Genomic DNA, 23,988 nt, shown 5'->3' on the forward strand with positions numbered 1-23,988 from the left:
AAAGAATTAAAGCTTTTGTGATTTGCTTTTTTTTTACACCTGATGAGGATCGCTTGTGTTGCGGTCGAAACGTCGTGATTGATTTGTTTTAATATAATGTTATGGTATTCCTACATACGTGACTTTAGCGGAAAAAAAAACAATCGTTAAAGTGATTGCTGCCACGTGTTTTCTGGATGTAAAACGAGACGATTATGCGGATCGTAAAAAAAATCCTCCCGCAGTCGGCCGCCCCTTGACGCCGATCCGACGTCCTGCTACCTTGACATAATTTAGCATTGTGTCGCGGATTCGTTTAATCCTGTTACGGCACGACGTGACCAGAGCCGCAAAGCGCGAGGCACCGCAGCTTCCCGTAAACCATTCGCCCCTTCACCCGGTTACAATCGGTGAGCCCTCCTTGTATTGTCAATATAAACCTCTTAACTCCTGCATCTCTCCCACTTCAGTAAAACAAAAAAATTATTGCTGTGGTTGTCACACCTGATGATGATTGCTCGTGTTGCAATCGAAACGGCGCAATTTATTTATATTTATTTAATTTGTTACTTTATTTTTCACCTACGTGACTTTACCGAGAGAACCAAAGAGTATTGTCCAGAGCCCCCCTCCCCCCCCCACACTCCTCCCTTGCCACAAGCCTCGAGTTTCCTGTGAGCTTTCCTTGTCAACCTAACTGGGTCCGATTGCCTGCCCCTAACCACTCACCCACCCACCCCCTCTCTCACCACTTCTGATAAATGGGTGGCGAGGTCTTTGGTAAGGCAGCGTTTCCGTTGTCGGCCGGTCCCAACAGACCCTTCCGGTTGCTTAGGGGCCGTCCATAAATGACGTCATGCACCTTGGGTGGGGGGGGGGTCAGATTTTTGTGACGATGTATGACGAGGCGGGGGGGGTGAGAAATGTGACGTCACATAAAAATGCGCAACTTTAAATGAATAAAGAATTGTTATAACAACACTAATTGCTATAACAACACTCCTACAGCATCAGGGTGCAGCGCCACATTAAATACGCGCTACAATGACAATGTTTTATTTTCAAAATGGAAATATATTTTTTTGGGGGGGGGATGGGGCAAAAGCTTTGTGACATCATATTTGAGGTTGGGGGTCTGACTTTTTGTGACACCGTGTGACGATGGGGGGGGGGGGGAGGGGACAAAAATCGTCCAAAATCACGTGACGTCATTTATGGACGCCCCCATAGGGACCAGTGGTTGCTTTAGTCGGTTGCGTCAAATATTCTCAGTGGACACCTCCCTCGGCTCCCGTCGACACCCGCGATGGAAACGAAGAGAAGCCGTCCACGCAGCTTGTGTCGTCTCGGGCAGCCAAACTGCGGGTTGACTTCATGCCTCTCTTTCAAGGAAATCACTTTCAAGTTGAGGGAAAGGTTGTTCACCCGCCCACCCCCCTACCCCACCACCACCGTTAAATTTGGAAATTCCTAACTTTGGCATATTCCAATGGGATAGATGATGCATTCCCACGGACATCCACCCATCAGAAAACTGCCACGACGCTCAGGGAGCTCCGTTCTGCATGTGCACTGTTGCCACGTGGTGTGCGCGCACGTGGGAACCGTTCCAGCTGCAACCTCGCAGGCTCGCCGAGTCACACTTCAGAACGTCGCCACCACTGTCCGCTTCTTCGACGATTCGCCAGCAGAATCCCTGGACGTTCGCCTTGAGGCTTTTTCTATGTCCAACCGCTGGCTCACTCACCAAACCTCCACGTGAAAATGACGTACATTGCTCCTCAATTCCCCGGGCCCATAGTATCCAAGTACATACTTTGGGCTTTACGTAAAACTAGGGGTGATTATACGGGTCTACGAGTCTCTATTGAAGTCTATGAACCTCCGTATGAGCCTATGGGGTCTCTATGTAAGTCTATGAATCTCTATGTTGAGTCTATAAAAGTCTATGAACCTCCACGTGAGCCTACGAGTCCCGATGTAAGTCTACGGACCTCAATGTGAGTGTAAATCTCAAGCCAGGGACCACGTTGACGCCACTGCCAGGCTTTGATAGCTCGCCCGCCAGCAGCAATCCAGACGTTCACCAGCCTACTCCTGGAGCTCGTCCACCGGATCACCCGCCAATCTCGACACGAAGGTAGAAGCGCTCTGCCAATCAGCTCTCTGCCGCTTTGCGGAAGAAGGAGAAGACTGACTGTGAATGTGCTCCATGAAGAAGGATGACCGAGGAACATGAATGGACGGTGTGGTCAACACTTCACCTGGCCTCAATTGTCACGTAGGTAAAAAAACAAAACAACAAAAAATCACGACGTTTCGGCCACAACACAAGTGGCCTTCATCAGGTGAAGGGACCAACCTGTCCAGAGGACAGCGTTGCAGTGAAGAAAGTCAAGCCGGAGGTCGCCTGTTAGAGCTTTCAACAGACAATGGGACAAGAAGTCACAGCTCATCGAGACGCGCTGACCTTCCTCAAAAGATACCGCGACCACAAGGTAATACCCATCACTTTCACACTCACTTCTGCTGCCAAGCTTGCACAGCTTTACATTTTATGCTAATTCCTTTGTCAAGGCGTTTTTTTTTTCTGTTTACCCCCTCACAGCTTAAAGGAGGCGACCTGCGCTTGACTTTCTTCACTCCAACGCTGTCCTCTGGACAGGTTGGTCCCTTCACCTGATGAAGGCCACTTGTGTTGTGGCCGAAACGTCGTGATTTTGTTGTTGTTTTATTTTTTTACCTACGTGACTTTACCGAATAGAACCAAAGAGTATGGATCCTTGCAGTCACGAAAGCTTCAAATCTAGAAATGTCACGCCAGTGTTTGGTTTTCACGCAATGTGCACCAGGGTGCCCTTTTAAGACGCGCCAAACCAAGACGTGGCCTGGGTCACGATCAGATTTCATGAAATGCCACTGGTGCTGTGCGTGGCCAGGAATTGAACCCAGATTTCCAAGTCACTGGGATCGTAGTGCAGAATGGTAACCCATGGGCCATTACAATCCTCCGCACACATGCACACTCGTGGCAAAAATGAACACCCTCGTTAATACAAATGTAATGGGCACAAAAATTGCACACAACACACGCGCGGACATACTTTACTGCACATCTGTGAAAAAAAGAACTTTACAGCTCATCGGATTCCTCCAGTTTAAATAAATATTCTGATTCTGATACACGTGCGCATGTGCACACAAAGCCCGCACAATACTCTCACAGCACATCCACCGCAAAATGTCCCTTTGCAGCGACAAGTTCAAATCGTATGGACTTTGACTTTACGACAAATCCTTCTTTGCACCGTGCCGTTTGATTATTGACTAATTTCACTCCCTCTCACACCCCCCTCCTCCCCTCCGCCGTTTTACAATTTCGCTCACAAAGTCTCGGAGACCGCGAGCTGATCCTCCGCACCGCCGGTCGAGTCTCCGCGCCAGCCGTGCGAGGCGCCGGAGGAGTCGCCGCCGTCTGTCTGGGTGTCACAAGCGCGTGGCTCGGCCATGGCTCTGCGCTCGGTTCCGTGGCTGCCACCGCCGCCGCCGCCGCTGCTGCTGCTGGTGCTGCTGGTGGTGGTGGTGCCGTGTCTCGCCGCGGAAGGCGGTGAGGCCACCGTGGAGTACCTGGTGAACGTGATTCTCATCCAGAACGATCATCTGCCATGGTCCCTCGACAAGGTTGCTCCGTTCATAGCGCTCGGGATCGAGCACGCCAATCGAAGGCTACGCTCGGCAGGTGAGCTGCCCGCGGGACTCGACGTTAGTTTCGAAAGAGCAAAAAGACAAGTTAAAAATGATAGGCGGCATGAATTGACGTGCGTAGTACTCTATGTGTATGTTGCTGTTGTTGTTCGGCTGTGACTTACCACTGTAAGGCAAAGGCCTCCAACAATGTTTGTAAATTCCTTCCCAATGCTCCCGTCCAGCACTGGCCTCTCGAAATCCGTGATGTCGTCTCAACTACTGCTATCCCTTCCGCTGCCTTCCTCTGCTTCTTCCCCCCCCCCCCCCCGCCTCCTCTCTCTGTCTCTCAGAATCCTGTCTCTCTCCTCTCTCAGTCACCAAATTGCCGCTCGGTTTCTTTTGCTTTAACAACAGCAGCATCGGTGACCAAACCCCACCGTCCCCTTCCTTATTTATTCATTCTTTAACCCATCACTCTTAGATGTACTTCCAAAATACTTATTTCCATAGTTCACAATACATATATAAACCCAGACAAATGCAGAGAACCGCAACCACGCTTAATTCACCGATGGTGATGCCACTGTGCACTTTGAGGTTAGGCAGAGCGTTGAAGGCACAGATGAAGGACATTATAGAAATGTTGGGGTGGGGGGGAAATTATAAAAGTATTTATCAATTAATATAAATATCTAGAGGCTCGCCATATTTGCACTGAACAACTCGAGTAACGATCGATGTTTCTCAACGTTGTGTGAATGATCTGCAAATGCGTTCTGAAATATATCCATCAGGCGTGAAGCTGGTTGTAATCACCAAGCGGAACGTCGTTACTAAAATTGTAAATGTTGTGGGTTTACTCTCCAACGCACCGGTGTGCTGAAGTAGTAACTAATTGACACGTTTTGTTCACGCGACAAATCTTACTAATTATCTGCGTCGGGTGGTGGTGGGATTAACGACACATTTATATTCACGTGATCTAACCCGAAACATTTTATTATTAATGTCCTAAAAGAAATGTCTTCCTATCAATTAAAATTTCCTGTAATAATAATTGATGACGATGACCGCGTCAATCAACGAATGTGAAGTGGTCAATATTCACTCCGTTTACGTACTTATGCCTTTATTGTTCTCATTCCGTTCATGGAAAACCACCGTGGAATGTCTCTGCGAACAACATTGGTGAAAGTCCGTCTCCTTAATCTGTCTTGCTACTTGAAGAATGTTACGATGAATGAGAGGGCAGAGTTGAGCTCGCGATGAATACCGCGCGAGGCAAACAGAAGTCACGCACAATATCTGCACCAAATGGGTGATGCCACTGGTGAAGATATCATCTGTGGGGCTAACGCAGCTGTAAACACACATCTGAGAAAGTGGTGGTAGCTGGGCAGTGGTGGCTATCAGCGCCTGCGATGCAGCACTGCGGAGGAGAGCCAAGGGTATGGACACCTCTCTGATGCCCACGTGGGCAGTGAGTTTCGTGTCGTCTGTGTGATGAACTCTCGCCTGCAGAGTGCCGCATTGCAGGCGTGCGGAGCCGACCACTGCACCGCTACTGCTCCAGCAGGGATTGTGCATGGCCAGTGGTCGAGGCTAACGGTGGAACGGCAGCCAAAGGAGTGAACATGCCTGAGAGCATTGGCCACAATGTAGCTGGAGTAATGAAAGCTCGTGTGTAGGCAAACGCGAACGATAACGAAAGCTTGGAGAGGGCCTTCATCCAACAGTAGCTTGATATTCTCTGATGATGATAACATTTGAATAATACACTCAAGCTCACATAATAATTTTTTTTTTACAAATGACATATCAAAGAAAAAAACGTGTAATCATACACATTATAAGTTACAACGTGAGGCGTGCGTCGTGACAAATCCATTATATCTCCAGAGGGTTGGGGTGAATCATGCCCCCCCTAAAATAGTGAACACAAACACTCGGGCGTGAGAAGTTAACACATTAACACGGACACGTGCGCACAAACTGTATGCGTGTTGAACCTCTTTCGCACCGTACGTAGCCAACCGTGCTAATCGGAGGTGCGGGGGAAGGACAACAAACTAAACACTAGTATGTAATTCAGTGAAATTCAGTGGAGAGGCAATTACTTCCTTAATAGTGGCTTGATTGTGTCACATTAAAATACTTGTAGGCGAAACATTGTACTCAGATTGTAAATGTTGTGGCTAAGCTCTGCAACACACCGACGTGCTGTACTCGTGACGAATTGGCCACGTTCTGTTTACGTGACAACCCTTACTAGTTGGCTGTGTCGGGTGGTGGCGGGTTTTGACGACACATTAATATATTTACGCGATCTAGCACCAAAAACCTCTATTATGGACTTGTATGCACACAATGTTTGTAATGCATGTAATGTGTACGTCACGCGTAATGTTTAAAACACACACACACATACATGTTCAGTACATGTGATTACATGTGGACGGTGCAAATTTGCAGTCAGTTTGTGAAATGTAAACTTTGCTTTTTTTGTTTAACGAGAGCCTCAGTGGGTCACCGAGTTGGGAAACACGGAGTCCTGTCCCCTCGCAATTCTGCCAGCAACTCCGTAACAACGGCCAGGGCTCTCAAAGAGTGCCGGATTAAGCTGGTGCGGGGCATGTGGCATATGCTACAAAGGGGACCTAAATTTAACAACAACAAAAAAAAACTCGTAAATATTAAAACACAAATTTTTAACTTGCAGAGGAAAGTCATTGTATTTTTTCATTTGCTATACAGCCAGATAATACGACAGATCGCTAACCTTGCACACCCAGTCGTTCATAAAAGTCGAAGGCGGTATAGTACTATAGTAATAGAGCAAGTGCAGAATCACTGAACCGGAATTGATAGCTTGAAAGCATTTAGCGCGGGGCCTTTGAAAGTGCGGGGCCCGGAGCAAATGTAGCTACTTGTGCTACTAGGATAATATAATCCGACACTGCTCTCTTACCTCCGCTACCCAACGTGCATACGAAGCAGTTTTTTTTCTGATTTCGGACTCTCGCTTGCATTTTTGGTTTCCTTCACGATGGCGCTTATTACAGGACTACAACCGTTGTTAAATGGCTGTTCTAGGCACCGCTAACAAAGAAAGATCAACTACTACCGGTTGAAGAGTCAAACCGTGCTTATTTTTGCATCACGTCAAAATCTTGTAGTAAAAAAAATACTCTTTGTATGGTTTCTCAAGCGATGGTAATTTTAATCTGTGTTGGCCAGCCTGTGTACTCACCCCACTTGCCAAGTATGCGTAGCTCAGAACAGCGAACACCACCACATGTGTTTTAATCTTTTTTTGGTGTCATCACTGTTAGTACAGCTGCCGTCTGGTTTGGCCAAAACGGAAATATCCCATGAATACTTAAGATCGGATAGAAAGTTGTGCAGCTTTTACATAATGAAAATCATAGACAGATGTTTCATACATTTAATTTCCTGCCAATCCCTGATAGTACTTCTGCCGATTATTGGTGGCCGTGTTGACTCAAAAAAAAAATCTATTACCAATCGCATCGCCTCACTTTTATTGCTGAGCATGAAAGGGCAGAATTTGCTGAAGGCGAATTCACCGTTTGTCGCGCAGGGGCACTGGCACGATGCGTTCCTGTCGCAACCTGAACGACGAAAATTATGGGTTTCTTTTAAAGCAAGCTGCGTCACCAGGATAATTGCCACAGTAGAGGATGTCTTCCCAGCCAGGCGGCGCTGCACAGAGGGCACGGGTGCAAGGTCGAATGAACCCATCTACCCTCTGGAGTCAAGACAATGAGTAACGCTCAGTGGGAAAAAAACAACAGCAGCATATTCTTAGCTCTTTCGGTAAAGTCACGTTGAAGGGAATCAATAAAATAATAAAAAATATATAAAACAATAAAAACTATAAAAAATAAAAAATTCTCACGACGTTTCGACCATAACACAAACGGTCGTCATCAGGTGTTATGGTCGAAACGTCGTGAGAATGTTTTTTATTGTTTTATATATATATTTTCTTCTTTTATTGTTTCCCTTCAACGTGACTTTACCGAAAGAGCTAAGAATATGAATTACTGCAGTCACGAAAGCTTTAAATCAAAAACAACAACAGCGTTTGTGTCCTATAACTAAAATGCATACAGTACATGTAAAGCACTTTCGTCCGGATAAGGTCTCTGCTGGTCGTGGGAGTTACTTGGCCATATATAACTAAATTGGCCAGTGCGGGTTGGTGAAAGTGCGGAGCATAGATGTGGGAGCATATAAATACAGTTCAACAATGGACTTTTTGTGCGCACTGCCTTCTGTGGCACACCACGTAGCCCCACAAGCCATGTGACGACCTAGTTTGTGCATGGTGGCCGCCAATGTCAAGCAGCATTTGAAATAATGCTGTTCAATTCTTGTGCATGACAGTGTTTTCAGGAGGTCTGCAAGACGCGAGAGGGCTCCAGGAGCGAGTTCGTGTAGCGTTACGATTCCTCCTGTGTCGGAGGAGCGCAGACCACAGTGGTTTACTCTGTGGCCCAATATTTTTTGGATTGCATGGTCACGATTGCACCGCCGCCGATAATTTGTAACTTATAATTTTTCATTTACGAAGGAGATGTGTGCAACGACCTGTTGGTGTTCGGAGGGGGATTGATGGTTACGCCGGTGACATCCGTGAAAAAGCGCTTTATAGCTCATCGGATTCTTCCACTATTAATACATATTCTGATTCCGAGAAATATTCCGATTTTAAATGCCAAATGCCGAGGAGGAGCAAAATAATCATGTGGCGCATGAGCGTGCACCGCGGTGAACAATGTTGAGATGGATTGTAGTGGATGCGCTGTTGCTGTTGCTGTTGTTGTTCCGTGTGTGTGTGTGTTGTATCTCTTCCTAGGTTTAAATGCGCACATCAGTGCCACTTACGATAGCTTCATCTCCTTCTCTGAAAATCCACAAAAGGTGTGCATAGACACGGACTGCGAGGCCAAGGAGAAACTTCATGCCATAACGGTGAGGCTGCCGGCAGCCGGCTCGCCGAGGCGATGGCCATCCTCGTGCACAATTTGCTTCGCTGACATTTACTCGACCGTGAGATGCCAGATGTTTCATTGCTTTCCCCCCCCCCCCCCCCTTTTATAGAGCAAACGAATAAAACAATTGCGAAAAGCACATCGTGCCGTTAATGAGACCACTATGAGGCCATTAATGCAGTTTCTCTCGTCGAATGCGATTAATATACACGCGAGGTTTTTGCAACGGTTTTTGTGAATCAAGTATAATGAAGCAGCTGATGGAAATGCCACGATTGTAACCACTTTACACCAAACTTTTTTTTATTCATCGTTGGTTGGCTATCATTTCTTCTGCTTCTTTTTCCACTTTTGGATTTCCCTTCCATCGTCTCTTTTCCGTTGTCCCTATAATAACTTTGCTCGATTCAAGAAATGTGTCAACTCGTATTTATGACCAGTGGTATCGGTGCTGTTTGTACCTAACTGCTTGGTGTTTTTGGGGGGCCTTTGGTCCTGTGCTCAGTGACCTTGCAAACTGTGCAAAAAATGAATGGCACTACACATGCCATTATATAAACATTTACTGAAAGCCTATTTTAACGAAATGGTATTTGGAATATAATAGCGTGGAAAAAGCAAAGTAAATGAAAGCTGAACTCACCATCAACACGAAACCTTGTCTCGTGTTACAGAAATAATACGAGCAATGTTTGACACGTAGACTTTCGCGATCAATATTATCCATAATAGAGGCGTTAGGGTTAGATTACGTAATTATAAATGTGTCGTTAAACCCGCCACCACCCGAAACAGCCAATAAATAAGGTTTGTCATATAAACAAAACGTGCCAATTCTTCACTAGTACAGCACACCGGTGTGTTGGAGAAGAAAGAATTGCCATGTTTTGTTTTCGTGACAAACCTTACTAATTGGCTGTGGTGGCGGGTTTAACGACACATTTAAATTGACGCTATCTAACGCAAAAACCTTGAATATGAATACAAATAATGTTATAATTATGCATCTCTCCTTTTTGGAGTTTGAGCAATTCCACATGGGCAGAAACCAGAGTGAAATAGAGCACATATGTTTTGTAGATGTGGGATAACGTGGACAAACTGTGTAGGTGTAAGGTTCCAGTGGAGACCTCTCAATCTTCTTGCGAGCTCTCACGGAATGTTTTGACGTGACAGGTTTGACCAGAGGACCCCTGAGCAGAGGCCCCGAGTGGAGGTTTGGACCCCAAAGGCCTTTGCCTCCTGGATGTTTCACCTCGAAGGCGATAACATGCAGTAGACACGAAGATTAAATGTTGTTCGTGTGAATTCTCCCTTGTATAGTACGCTGGACTTGCAATCCAGAGGTCGCCAGTCCAATCAAAACTATGATTTTATTCATAAGGTAAGGCCCATTGAGCTATATAGCTATTTTTTTTAAAGCGACCTGGCCACAAATGATATCTCAACAAATTGGCTTATCTTTTTGGGAACTTACAGCAGTCAAATACTCTAAGCACATGTTTCTGAATGCGGAGGGAGTAAAAAAAAAAGCCGGAGAAAAATCCACGTGACCACGGGGAGAACATGCAAACTCCAAAAATGCAGGCGTCAGGGTTGGGATCGAACCCGCGTCCAGGCGAGGGCGTTAACATGTCACCACCACGGTGCCCTCGGCTCGGCAGTTGAAACATTGAGCAAGTTTATTAAATGGCCACCTACCAGCTCCCTCTTCTGTCCACCCAGACGTATCAATGGGTACACCACATTAGTTGAGTAGAAGGTTACTGCGTGGTTGGGTAAACTGTGGGTACTCGCTCCTTTATCAAGAAGTATGGGCAGCGTGGACGAAGAGGCTATGACACCATCTTGACGAGCTCTCTCACGCACCCTGTAGCGGTAGTATGTTGAACTTCTGAATGTTTGTTGGACCTCTTCTGCACCGTACAAAGCCAACCGTGCTAATCGGAGGTGCGGGGGAAAGACAACAAACTAAACACAATAAGCAGTTATATTCTTGGTTCTTTCGGTAAAGTCACGTGACTTTACCGAAAGAACCAATAATATGAATCACTGCAGTCACGAAAGCTTTAAATCAAAATTTACAATAAGCAGGTTCTAAAGAAATGAGTTTTAAATCTCGATGATTTAAACGTGCATAGCTCCAGTCGCTCCGTAATGTCATGAGGAAGAGCGTTCCAAACAGCCGCGGAAGCGTACCTGAAAGCGTGCAATGCAGTGACCATCTTTGTTATTGGCTAGGCCATTTCACCAGCAGCAGCACGAGATAGACCCGTTGTTTATATGCTGGCAAAATTTGGTGATAAGGGAGATATGGAAAGGGCTTAATGAATTTTGAAAACCGTTCAGCACATGTTCATGATGATCAATATTAACACAACTATAAAGCACAGGTATTAAAGGGATCATACTTTACATGTTCCCTTTATATTTTTGCCTCTCTTGTCACATTGGTGTCTAGGCCATGAAAGCAACCAAACACGTAAAATGCTATATGCCGCGGATGTTGGCTCTGTTTGTCCTATTGCAATGTACTTGAATCTCTAAATGTATTTCTTTTTAACGTTCCCCACAGGAAAATAATTTACTTGGGTGTGCAGTCATTGGGCCAACATGCCAGTATGCAGCCTACGCATTGCTCAGGTATGGGCTTTTTTTTGTATTAAATTAACAAGCTTTGTAAATAATAATAATAAGACGTTTGAACTTGTAACGCAGCGCACAGAATTCGTTCGCTCTCATAGACAGAGAACGACACAGAGGCGCAAGGTGGAACCACAGACAAGTGGGAAGGAGGCCATACAGAATACGAATCTTTATTTATCCTACAGGAATCCGATGAGCTCCAAAGCTCTTCTTCACAGATGTCCATTAGAGGCGGGTCAGAAAGTTATAACAACAGAGTTATAACAACAAACATGCGGTGAGCTGGGAGGCAGAAATTGCCCAAGCTCTGCGGCCCTATATATATGAAGATGTTATCAGCAAACAATGAGTGTTTACAATGTGGAAGGAAACTGGAGCACCCGGAGAAACCACATGCATGTGAAGGAGAAACGCGCTATCCTATACAGACAGGACAAGTGGAGTCCACCTTCTCCTGGTTAAGGGCACGGCACATAGCCACCCACGGGAAGGGAGTTTCGCAACATTTGTGCTATCCACCAACCATCGCTTCCGCAGTGCCGCATTACAGGCGTGCATAAGCCACCGTTGCCCGGCTAAACACTTCCAATAAGCTGCCGCCGAGTTTTGATTTTTGGTTTCGGTCCTCGGTTAAAAAAGAAAAATAGCCGTGCTAAAACTGCCATGAATCTCTTCAACCACTTAAGCACAAAGTCGGGGAAGCTTCCGTGGCGCAACGGTCATGATGCTGAACTTGCTTCACCCAGAAGTTCCCAGTTCAATTTCCCCGCATAGCAGCTGAGACAATGGTGCACGTTTTGTTGTTGTTGTAAATTATGTTTTTATTGATCGAACCACGGGGGGGGGGGAGGGGGGTGTACAACTTCCGCGACAAGTGAGTGGTGTAGTAATAGGTTTCTACCCTTTTATCTGGCACCAAAACTGACACCTTTATACAGGACATCATGTTTGCAATAACCACAACACAAGTAGTCAAAATGCAAACAAAAAGAGACAACTCTGATAATGATATGCACTGTCCTTGAAATTGATTGGTCCAAAACCGAGACGGCTTTTCTTAGAGCCTAGTCTCCACTGGTGTTGGACCAGAAGACGCCAAAAGGCGTACAACTCAAAAACAGCGCACTATCAGAGTATTGAGGGCTCTGGGTGAGGATTTACATTATGAGACCTCCTTTGCCAGTAGCAAGATATAGTAATAGGGTTTTACCCTTTTATCAATTTCAAGGACAGTGCATATCATTATCAGAGTTGTCTCTTTTTGTTTGCATTTTGACTACTTGTGTTGTGGTTATTGCAAACATGATCCCTTGTATAAAGGTGTCAGTTTTGGTGCCAGATGAAAGGGTAAAAACCTATTACTATATTTTGCTACTGACAAAGAAGGTCTCATAAGGTGAGTGGTGCATAGCGAGACAGGCGGCTCGGATAGACAATCAATGCGGACGCGTAGGACCGTAGCGTCATGTGGTACGTGGCACGTCAGATCCCTTTTCTTCGGGGAAGGAAGGGGGAAAGAGGTGCGGAAACCAGATGCACGTTCCTTAATACCTCCCCACCCCGCTCCACCCCCACCCACCGCCGTCTGTCCACCACCGTTCGTCGATTGACAGAGGTCGCATGCAGTGAGGAAAAGTGTGGGTTCCTCTGACCTCTTCCAAGGCCTCTGATTGGCACGGTTGGCTTTGTTCGGTGCGAAAGAAGTCCCACATACATGGATTTTTTAGTATATTTGGCCGCTACGAATTTCCACGCGATAAGCCACTTCGCCGAGCATTCATTTGTGGCCGGGTCGCTTCTGAGAAACAATAAAAGCTATACAACGCAGTGGAGCTTACCCGGGGAATTAATTTTGTTTCGTTTAAGTTCAAGGGTGATCGAGTGAATTTGAGGGCTGCAACGTGTTTTTTTTTTAACCTTCAAACCCGCCACCTTCTCTTCCGCAGGGTGATTAAGCGCTACGAGAGGATGGTCGTTTCGGCGGGCAGCTTCGGCCTGTCCACGACCTTCGTGCCCGAGCTGACGCGCACCCTGCTCAGCGCCGTCAAGGTCTCGACTTTCTTCGTGGATTTCTGGAGACTTGTCCAGCCGCACCGCAAGCCCGTGGCTTGGAGCACGGCCTACGTCCTGTCGGGAAACTCGTACAACTACGACGTGTGTTTGTGGTGAGACAACAACAACAACATCAACAACAACAACATCAACAACATCAACAACAACATCAACAACAACAACATCAACAATATCAACAACAACAACAACACAGCCCCCCCACAACCCACAACCTCCCCCACACCCAATAACAACCTTGTTTTTTATGGGGGTCTGGCACCGTTATAGTTTTTGGGGGTGCCTATTTGTAAATTCAATAATTCCTTGCCCTTTACCGTTTAACCCACCACCCATAGCCAATGCCAAACACTCGATTAGTATTTACCTCGGTTATTTCAGTTTTTGTTTCTGTACGTATTTAAGTGTTGTATTTGCGGTATTATAAAGGCACAAAGAGACTACTGCAATGGCTGGGATGTGTGTGCAAGATGGGAGAGGAGCGGTTACCCAGACGGCATTGTGGTGTACGTGCGTATGTTGAGCTTCTTTCAGCGCCGTACGTAGCCAAACCGTGCTAATCGGAGGTGGTCTCCTCCATGAGCCCGACTACCATGGGGAAGACCTAAGGCCAGGCGGCGGGATAGAGTTAGGGCATATCTAGGTATGGGTCTCTGTGTGAGTCCGAGTCTATGCGTCTCTGTGCAAGCCTAAATAAGAGCAGGCGGTGGGATGCGAACTGTCGGGGGGCAGAATCCTGGAGGTCGCTGCCCGGCTCCTGTGCAGCGGCTGCAGGATCTGGTGGAGGGAAGAAAGCGTTCGCAATGCGGTGTGGTGGTGGTGGTGGTGGCGGTGGTGGCGGTCGTAGCGGTGCTGGAGGTGTGGTTCTGGCGGTGGAGGTGTGGTGCTGGAGGTGTGGTGGTGGCGGTGGTGGCGGTCGTAGAGGTGCTGGAGGTGTGGTTCTGGCGGTGGAGGTGTGGTGCTGGAGGTGTGGTGGTGGCGGTGGTGGCAGTCGTAGCGGTGCTGTAGGTGTGGTGCTAGAGGTGTGGTGCTGGTGGTGGCGGTGGTGGCAGTGTTGGTGGTAGTGGTGCTGGAGGTGTGGTGGTGGCGGTGGTGGCGGTCGTAGTGGTGCTGGAGATGTGGTGGCGGTGGTGGCAGTGGTGCTGGAGATGTGGTGCTGGAGATGTGGTGGCGGTGGTGGCAGTGGTAGTGGTGCTGGAGGTGTGGTGTTGGCATCCAGCGCCATCGGATACGATGGTGCCTTGATCTACTCAATGAGTCACGAATTGTAAAACTAAATCAAATTTAAAATGACCAAAAGCAACTGGTAGTAATGCGTGCAGTGATCCCATGGCTTTTAATGACACACATTCAAGGGATGTATCAGAGTGCTACAGCTTTGCGTTGTAGCCATTATAGAGCAGTATATATTATTTTTTAGGTGGTCCCTGAACATCCGAGTCCCACCAAGGCTACAGCCCCTAAAGCCCCGTGCATGAATCCGGCCGCTGCCTCTGAACGACACAGGGAAACGCGACACTAACACAGGCCATTCACGCACTCGAGAGGTAAACAGACGAAGGTGGTAAAAGTTAAGGACCCCGTAAAAGTAAAGGCATAATAGCCCACTGAAGCTGCAACGGATAACAACAATATTTTGTGTCTCGTTTGGTGTTCTTCTGCCGCGCCTCCGATTGGCGCGGTTGGCTACGTACGGTGCGTAAGAAGTTCAACGTACAGTACAGTTATTTGTGAATCCACTGTTGGATGAAGGCCTCCCCATACCCTGCCCGTTATGGGGGTTGTTTGACCATACTTCATCCTGCTGGTCAGTCCACGTTGGAGGGGGCCTTCCGATTGCTCGAGATATGACAAGCTAATGATTCTAGTCATACTCTTTGGTTCCTTCCAGGTGAAGACGATTGCTTGTGTGGCGATCGAAACGTCGTGACCAATTATTATTTTTTCTCCCTACGTGACTTTACCGAAAGAACCAAGGAGTATGGATTCCTGCAGTCAAGAAAGCTTCAAATCAAGATTGATTCGAGTCGTGTTTTGGAATTAGTCTCAGGTGCACTAATTGCCGTACTACCACCCCAACTTATTTAGTGAAAGGTTGTACAGTGCAGTACCATGCCACGTTTTGATTATTATTAAACAAGGTTTTAAGCAGTTTTAAACTTTGGCGAAGGGTGCAAATATTAGCGTGTCTACCCCACGTCGATCCTCCGATTGAAATAGCCAAGAAAGTGTTTGCTAAATATTAGGGGTGTGTAAATTGGAGCATCGCATCATCGATTCTTAGGCTCGCGATACGTGGGTCTGATGTGTTTTATGCCGTACGGGTTCATGTGACCTCTGGAGCCACGAGTGGCCGCTATGTTTACCACAAGGTAAAAAAAAAACGGTATTGATTCTTGAAACCAATTTCAGCCTTCCGTGGAATCACCGGGCAGGTAGGTGAATTTCGCATACCTTTGTAAAGAACCACTGACCCCACTATAACCCTTGCCATGTGCAGCATCCTACACCTGTCAACCCATACGGTTTACCCCGTATTCTTGTACAGGGAAATTTAGTTATCAGGTACATACGGCGCACAGCCGTTTCAATACGGGCAAACAAAGCTGTGTCTATTTGTTTGTGTTTCTCCCTTGCGATGGGAATTTGTAGGATGAACGTTGAGATTGAAAAGGGGCACGCGGTAACCAACAAGGTCTGAATTGGTTTGTAATAAGTTAGGCACTGATAAGGGTTTGACAGGTATGATTGCATCGCCACCATTAAATATCTCAAGCATGCCCAGACATTGTGACCAATTTTAACTCATTGTGGGATTTGGAAAAAGCCAGATTTGTTTGCGTCAAAGGCAATCTCGGTCATAATGTGTGGGCACGAGCTAAGCAGGGCGGTAACTAAGACTGGTTCTTCACAGCAAGGTGGCCATGGGTTCCATTCCCGACTAGGGCATTTTTTCTGCGTGTCGTTTGTTCGTTCTTCCCCTGTTCAGCGTGGCAGTTGGAGCCAACCACCTACTACCCCACGGGGTGCTTTGACATTCTTACATCTCCAGAACTGTTATGGCTCTGCATGATCATCAAGTCTTTGGTTCATCACTTACCATAACGTTTGTGTGCGGTCTGTATTGCTTTTTGAAGTTGAACGGGGGGTGGGGGGGGGGGGGGTGGTTGGTCTCATATTTTTATATGGAGTCCTCTTGCCAATAACGTCAGGAAATCGAGCCCAACTCTGTCGATGAGATCCAGAAGGACGAAATTGGTTCGGCATTTATTGACTTACTTAAACAAATGCTGCTCGATAATGTTGCTCGGGAAGTCAGCCAAACGGGCTGACGGAGTCAACCATGCGTTTATTCGTACGTGGAGGCACACGACGGAGCCGTGATTTTACTTGCTGCTACTCACAGAGCAGTAGCTCCCACATACAGTACCCCGCCGATTAATGCCCGGACTTTGACATCTTCCACTGAAAATTAATGTCCCAATAAAACGTTTTAGCGTTCACTCAGCCGCAACATTATATTGTCGGCAGCCCATTGCATCAACATGGATGCAATAATAGGTTCCAAGATCCATCTGAAGGTGCATGTGGTCAAGTTGATCACGTGTACAAAATAAGCAGACACAGTTGACTCCAGTTTAACATGTAGGCTTTCGCGACCAATTTCATCCATAATACAGGTTTTTTTGGGGTTAGATCGCGTAAATATATAAATGTGTCGTTAAACCCGCCATCACCCGACACAGCCAATTAGTCCATTAGTAAGGTTTGTCACGTAACAAGAACATGCCAATTCGTTACTAGTACAGCACACCGGTGTGTTGGAGAGCAAATCCACAACATTTACAATCTGAGTACGACGTTTCGCCAGTGATAAAAAACCTGTATTATGGGACAGTTGACTCTCCTCTGTCTGTCCCACCACATAAATCAAATTCAATCTCTTTTTACACATCCACCACATCCACTACTTTTACACATCCACAACTACCTTCTGGGAGATCTCTAGATGGAACTCTACACCGAGGTAAAGTCACTAATTAACACTCAGTTAACTTGCTCATTGTGGGATTGCTATGTTAATTACCAATTTTATTAGGCTATAATACAGGGTGCTTAAAAAATGTTTAACACTTATAATGGACTATCGTTTTTAATAGAAAAAGAGCGGATAATATACCGTAACATGATCACAAAATGTCATGTTAATAGCTTAAACAAGTCAAAGAGTCTCCACTTGTTCGCCATCGTGGTCAACACGTGGCCTGGAATCTTCTCCAGGTGGTCTCCAGAGCCCGGAGGTGGCGCATTTCTTGTGGTAGTGTTGCACATCCTCCTAAGTGTTAACATTTTTTTTTAAGCACCCTGTATTGCTTACTGAGTGCAGCCTCAATTTACAGCCGTGTTTATAGTATTTGATCGTAAACATTTGGTCATATAATTTATTGCTGTTGTTCATGAAAATAATATGCATCATGTAACTGCGAATCAATACCGCGTTTTTAAAAATTAAATATGTTGACCATGGCCCCAGTGGCATGACTGTACGTGGCCTCGTCTTGAGTTCTGGTGGGAATGAAACCGGTGTGTTTATTGTTGGCTTATAGCATGCGTCGCAAACGTGCATGAAGAACATTTTATTGAGATGTATATTTTGCTACGGCAGAGCTTGCCGCCAAACTGATGTAGGCAAAAATCAGTTCGACGGATGTGCTCCCGATTTTCAGATTAGTCAGAAAAATACGAACATCTGGCCAAGACGTGAGATTTCAGACGATTCGATGTTTTTCTTCGATTGATCCAAAAACCGGAAACTAAAAATTTAACCCAACTAATTTTTATTTTAACAGGTAATGCCCACTGAGCTATATAGCTGTTTTTTTTCAGAAACGACCTGGGCCACAAATGATAGCTCAACGAGGTGGCTTATCACGTGCAAATTCATAGCAGCCTAAACGCATGATTCTTAGTGTAGAGGGAAAAACCCGGAGGACCCAGAGAAAAATCCACGTAAGCATAGGGAGAACACGCAAACTCAAAATATACAGGCGTCGCGGTCGGGAATTTAACCCACGACCTCCTGTATACCAGGCGAGGTAGTTAACATCTCACCACCGCGGCGGCCAACAGGCGAAGTCGCTCACGGGATGTCACTTCCACGCTTTTCCTGCCGAAGGTGCTGTCACGTGGCAATGGGTGACATCCCAATGGTTGTCACCAAGACTTTTTAATTGGTATCGAACGAAAACAATCAAATCTGAAACTCATCCCTAATGTGCTGTGTATAGTCTTGTACACAATCCCGACTAAAATCGCTAAATGTGATTGATTCTCTCTCTTCTCCCTCTCGCTCCTATCATTTGATGTGCAGGTACATTCAGGCCTTGTTGGAAAACATCAAGGTGGCAAGTAGAAACAAGATGTTTAACTCTACGAAGACCGAGTTGGATAACCAGCTGATTGAGGTGCCGACACTGGACAAACTGTCCAATGCTTTAATGATGAGAGAGAGCAATGGTAAGTCCAAATCGTATATTAGTTGGGCGTGGACATTACAATGCAACGTCTGTCATCACGTGGTGATGTGGAGGGCGCTGTCTGTCCTGCAGAAATAGCTCCTATTATTCGCATGGCGTCCTTTAGGGGATATCCACGCAGGAGATGGAGCGATGAAATCAGTTCATGTGCAGGTGCTCGCTACAGGGTTGCGTCGCAAACGTGTGAGAGGTGGCGATGGCTTGTGGGTGGCCTTCATCAAGCGGTGTGGATTGATCGTGGCAGATGAACCTGTAATATTTGGCCAATATAATTATAATGAATGCAATGACTCCTGGATATCCCGGATCTCCGCTCTGATGTAACGGTTTTGTTTATTCACATTTGTTTTGTCTGTTGTGTACACCGTCTTGGTTTTGATCCGCATCACATTTTTATCTGCAGTCACTTCCTTACTGAGCTCGGTGGGTCTACATGAGTAATGGAGCGATGAAATTAGTTGTGTTGTTCTTATCAGGAGTTTGCATGTCTCTCTCCCCGTGGTCTTACCAGGTAAGACCCAGAGAGCTATTCAGCTAATACAGAATTAAAGCTTTCGTGACTGCATAAATTACTCATTGTTTTTTTCGGTAAGTCACGTATGTAGGAATACCATAACATTATATTAAAACAAATCAATCACGACGTTTCGACCGCAACACAAGCGATCTTCATCAGGCGTAAGAAACAAATCATGGAGGTAAATACAACAAGAAGATGAGAGACGAGAATTCAACACACCTAAGGAAAAAATATATGTGATACACAACCAGTCAGGTCAACAACTCAGCTCTTTTTTTGCAGAAGCGACCTGGCCACAAATGAAAGCTACACGAATCGACTTGTCATGTGGAAATGTAAAGCGGTAGACAAACACTCTAAATGCACGTTGACTCTAAATGTGGAGGGAAAACCCAAAGGGCCACGCAGCCACGGGGAGAGAGACAAGCAAACCCCAAATATACAGCAGGCGTCAGGGCCGGGACCGAACCCACGACCTCCTGTATACCAGAATCTTTTGGTAACATCTCGCGACCGTGGTGGTCCATTAACTCAAATTCCACCTTTTGTTCTCGTGTCTCAATCTGTACTGGATGGGCGGAGCGGTGATATTCTGTGGGGGAAATGATGACGACGATGGTGATGATCACAGTTTTTTGTTCATGCCCAGTGGTGATATTCTGTGGGGACGCCCCGCATATCTATAATGTGACCAGCTCGCTGGAGAAGTCTGTCAAAAACATCTTCCAGGAGCTCGTCTTTGTGGCTCTGGATCTATTTGGGTAAGTATGTTTGTACGTTGAACTTCTTTCGCACCGTGCATAGCCAACCGTGATAATCAGAGGTGCGGGGTGGGGGGGGTGAAGCACGGGAAACTAAACACAAAAATTAGTTCTAGAGTAATTCGTTTTCAATCTGTATTTAAAAGTGCATAGCTCCAGTGGCTTCCTAACATCGGAAGGAAGAGCGTTCCAGACCGCCGCAGAAGCGCGTCTGAAAGTGCGCAATGTGCTCTGGTCAGAGTTGCACCATTTGCTGAACAGCATTGCGTAACAATGTTATATATTCTTTGGGTCTTTCGGTAAAGTCACGTAGATAGGTTCCAAGAAAATAACAGAAAACCCACGACGTTTCGATCGCAACACAAGCGGTGATGACGACCGCTGGTGTTGCGATCGAAACGTCGTAGTTTTCTGTTATTTTCTTGGAACCTATCTACGTGACTCTACCGAAAGACCCAAAAGAATATGAATTCCTGCGGTCACGAAAGCATTAACTCAACGTTATATACTTATCATTACTATTACTGCTACGCTTGTTTATCCAGGAAAGCCTCACTGAGCCTCATGACTCGTTTTCAGGAGGTTTCCTGCTGAGTTTTTGCAGTTAGCGGGCAATGACCGCTGCTATGTTTTCGGGCAGTCGCCGGTGTCATTCTTTTTATTTAATTTGGCAAATCTGGAACCGTGACTCCAAGCACACAATGGCCCCACTCCTGCAAATGACGCCACGGAATCTTCAACGTGCACTGTAAAGCAGATGGCGCGTATATTTCTTTTGGCTGATACCCTCGCGGTATTAACGAGGACAGCCGCCGGATTTGAACCGTTAAACTCTGCAACAAACGGCGAGGACGGTCCCGCTAGGCCACGGCGCCTCCGTGCCGTTATGTTGTTGTGAGGTTTTTGGTTTTGTTTCAAGCTCATTGTGCAGTCTATGTACGTAGATTTATTTTGCAAGTGTTGAGAATTCTTACGCAGAAATCCTATTAAAAGATAATATGATTGGACTCTTGTCATTTATGCAACGTAGCACCATCGGGATAGCCCCATGCTATACGAATGGCGCAAATTATTACCGCTATTGTATCTATGTATGTTGAACTTCTTTTTCACCGTCCATCGCCAGCCATGCTTATCGGACGTTATAATTGGAATGAATTCAAACCAATTACGCGTTGCGTCCACAAAGTTTTCATCTCCTGTTAAATGACCCTATTATAAACTAAAAACTATTTTTGTTATACTAAAATATTTTTTTATTTTACCAAGTAAAGCCCACTGAGCTTCTAGTTCTTTTTCAGAAGCGACCTGGCCACAAATTATAGCTCAATGAAGTGGCTTATCACGTGTAAATTAATCGCAGCCAAATACTCTAAACACATGTTTATAAATGCGGAGGGAAAAACCGGAGAGCCCAGAGAAAAATCCACACGACCACAGGGAGAACATGCAAACTCCAAATATATAGGGTGTTGGGATCAGGATCAAACTCACGACGTCCTGTATACTAGGCGAGAGAGTTAACATCTCGCCACCGTGGCCCCCTTCGCCTGGGACTCTCGCACATCTCGTTGCGACACACGTCACCAACGCAGATACATGGAGTGACACTCGTGCGGTCACATCTTCACGCGACCCAGTGTGTGCCTGTGTGTGTGTGCCGTAATTTCATTCACCTAGCTCACACTGATGTCCACCGGATGATAACTCTTTTGTCAACTCTGTACCAATCCTATAAGACTGTTTCAGACTCCCTTTAGATACAAAAACAAATGGTGTCATGGCTGTTATCACACTGAACTTGCAATCCAGAGGTCACCGGTTAGATTCCATCTGCCGGCGCGGCAGTTAAAACAATTCTTCAAATTTCTTAAATCCCCCCCCCCCCCCCCTGTAGTATAAAACCACAGTTCGTCGACGGGCAGGTTCCGTGTGGTGGGGTAAAGTGTGGGTACTCTGAGTTCTTCACCAAACATATAGCCAACGCGGAAGAGTAGGCCAAACACCGTCTAGAAGGTCCCTCTAGAGCTCAGGCTATTGGAGGCGCCTCTGCATGCAGGAGCGTAAGATAGAAAATTACCTTTTACCTTAACTGAGATACAAACACTGCTAGCTCAGCGATCAAAATTGGTACACAAGACTGGATGTGTATAGTAATAGGTTTTACCCTTTTAACTGGCACAAAAACTGACACTTTTATTCAAGGCATCATGTTTGCGATAACCACAACACAAGCAGTCAAAATGCAAACAAAAGAGACAACTCTGATAATAATATGCACTGTCCTTGAATTTGATTGGTCCACACCCGAGACAGCTTTTCTTAGAGCCTAGTCTCCACTGGTGTTGGACCAGAAGACGCCAAAAGGCGTACAACTCAAAAACAGTGCACTATCAGAGTATTGAGGGCTCGGGGTGATCATTTACATTATGAGACCTCCTTTGCCAGTAACAAGATATAGTAATAGGTTTTACCCTTTTAACTGGCACAAAAACTGACACCTTTATTCAGTAGTTCAGATATCTTGTGACCCCCATTTTATTCTGTAAAAATTAATATATTTTTAGGTAAGGTTTATTTAAAACAGAAATGAATATGCCAAGGAAAAAATGTCAGAGGTCAATTAATTGTGGGTCACAAGCCATCTGGACCACCCTGTACACTGTGCTGTTTTTACTTATCCTGAAAATAATGGCCCACATGGCTTTACAGTGGAATATTGTTACGTAAAAGTGATATGTGTTTGCCCATCTGTCATCTCGTCTTTAGTGGAGGTCATGTCGCCGCTGAGCAGAATTACACGATTAGAGGGACCGTGCTGATGGTGACTCTGCCTACGCTCAACGTCACTCTGCCCGTTGCAGAGCAACACATAAACGCCAGCAATGCCAAGGTTTGTTTCATCACTAACCTTCACAGGCTGTTGGGGCAAGTGCTGTTAGCGGGCACCTATGAAGGCTGGCGCGGCACACAAAGGGGTGGGTGGCCAGCACCACGCCCAGCCGCCTTTGTCTCCCCAGTGACGATGTTTACACATCGCACCAGTTACTCATTTGAGGCTGAGTCAACCTTAGGGAGGCCCAGGACCGGTTCAGATAGTTGTCACCGGTGTTGACCGTGAGCGGGAATTGAACCTGCGTCGCCAGGTTCATAGCGCAGCGCGCTAACCGCTATACTATCGCTCCCCATTATCTTTTAATCACACGCAACACAACAATCGGCAATCACCATTAAGTGGCGGTGATATCACCACGGTGCTTGTGCCAGGCTATGTGCACTTTAAGGCAACGTGAGGTGTCGAACGCTCGCCGGCAGGAGGTCACGGGGCAGACCCAGGTTCCATGGGTCGACTGACTGAGATGACTGAGATGACTGGCCGATGCACCACCTGTGCCCCCTACTGTGCCAACTTGCTGTGTTTTAGCCGCCCGGCACTCCGCTCGTTGTTGTGAGCATCGCTCCGCCGCCCTCCGTTGTTGCTGGAGGATGACTGCCTCCAACTGCCCAATAGCAGCGTCCTTCACGAGCCTCCTCCACAGAGGCAGATCTTGACACCGCTGGTACCAGTCATTGGCAAGTCCTGCAGCTCCACGTCCTCTTGTATCACATCACTCCATCTCTAATCCAAACCCGTGCCATGCCCGATTAGGCCCCTCTATCCGGCCGAACAAAATCTGTTTTGGCATGCGTTGACTGGGCATGCGGGCCACATGATCCAGCCAAAGGAGCCTTGCCTGCCGAATGAGCTCACCGATGGGACCTTGTCCAGA

At 46.4% G+C, this 23,988-nt stretch overlaps 1 protein-coding gene across 2 annotated transcripts in view; it reads left to right on the forward strand.

Moving 5' to 3' along the window:
* The first annotated feature begins 1,436 nt into the window (after window positions 1–1,436).
* Window positions 1,437–23,988, forward strand: part of LOC116949698 (guanylyl cyclase C-like) — a 75,413-nt gene continuing 52,861 nt past the window's right edge. The window contains exons 1-8 of one of the 2 annotated variants that reach the window (XM_032967299.2): window positions 1,437–2,644; window positions 3,371–3,718; window positions 8,549–8,664; window positions 11,260–11,327; window positions 13,277–13,495; window positions 18,772–18,917; window positions 20,107–20,218; window positions 22,988–23,111. In XM_032967299.2, coding sequence (XP_032823190.1) covers window positions 3,487–3,718; window positions 8,549–8,664; window positions 11,260–11,327; window positions 13,277–13,495; window positions 18,772–18,917; window positions 20,107–20,218; window positions 22,988–23,111 — 1,017 coding nt within the window. In that variant the 5' untranslated portion in view covers window positions 1,437–2,644; window positions 3,371–3,486. Of the gene's footprint in view, window positions 2,645–3,370; window positions 3,719–8,548; window positions 8,665–9,860; window positions 10,069–11,259; window positions 11,328–13,276; window positions 13,496–18,771; window positions 18,918–20,106; window positions 20,219–22,987; window positions 23,112–23,988 lie in introns of those variants that run through there. The other variant, XM_032967300.2, reaches the window with a different exon arrangement.

The sequence above is a fragment of the Petromyzon marinus genome, chromosome 37 (assembly GCF_048934315.1).
Source record: "Petromyzon marinus isolate PM22_M1 ecotype Great Lakes invasive population chromosome 37, UKy_Petmar_22M1.pri1.0, whole genome shotgun sequence".
Taxonomy (NCBI): domain Eukaryota; kingdom Metazoa; phylum Chordata; class Hyperoartia; order Petromyzontiformes; family Petromyzontidae; genus Petromyzon; species Petromyzon marinus.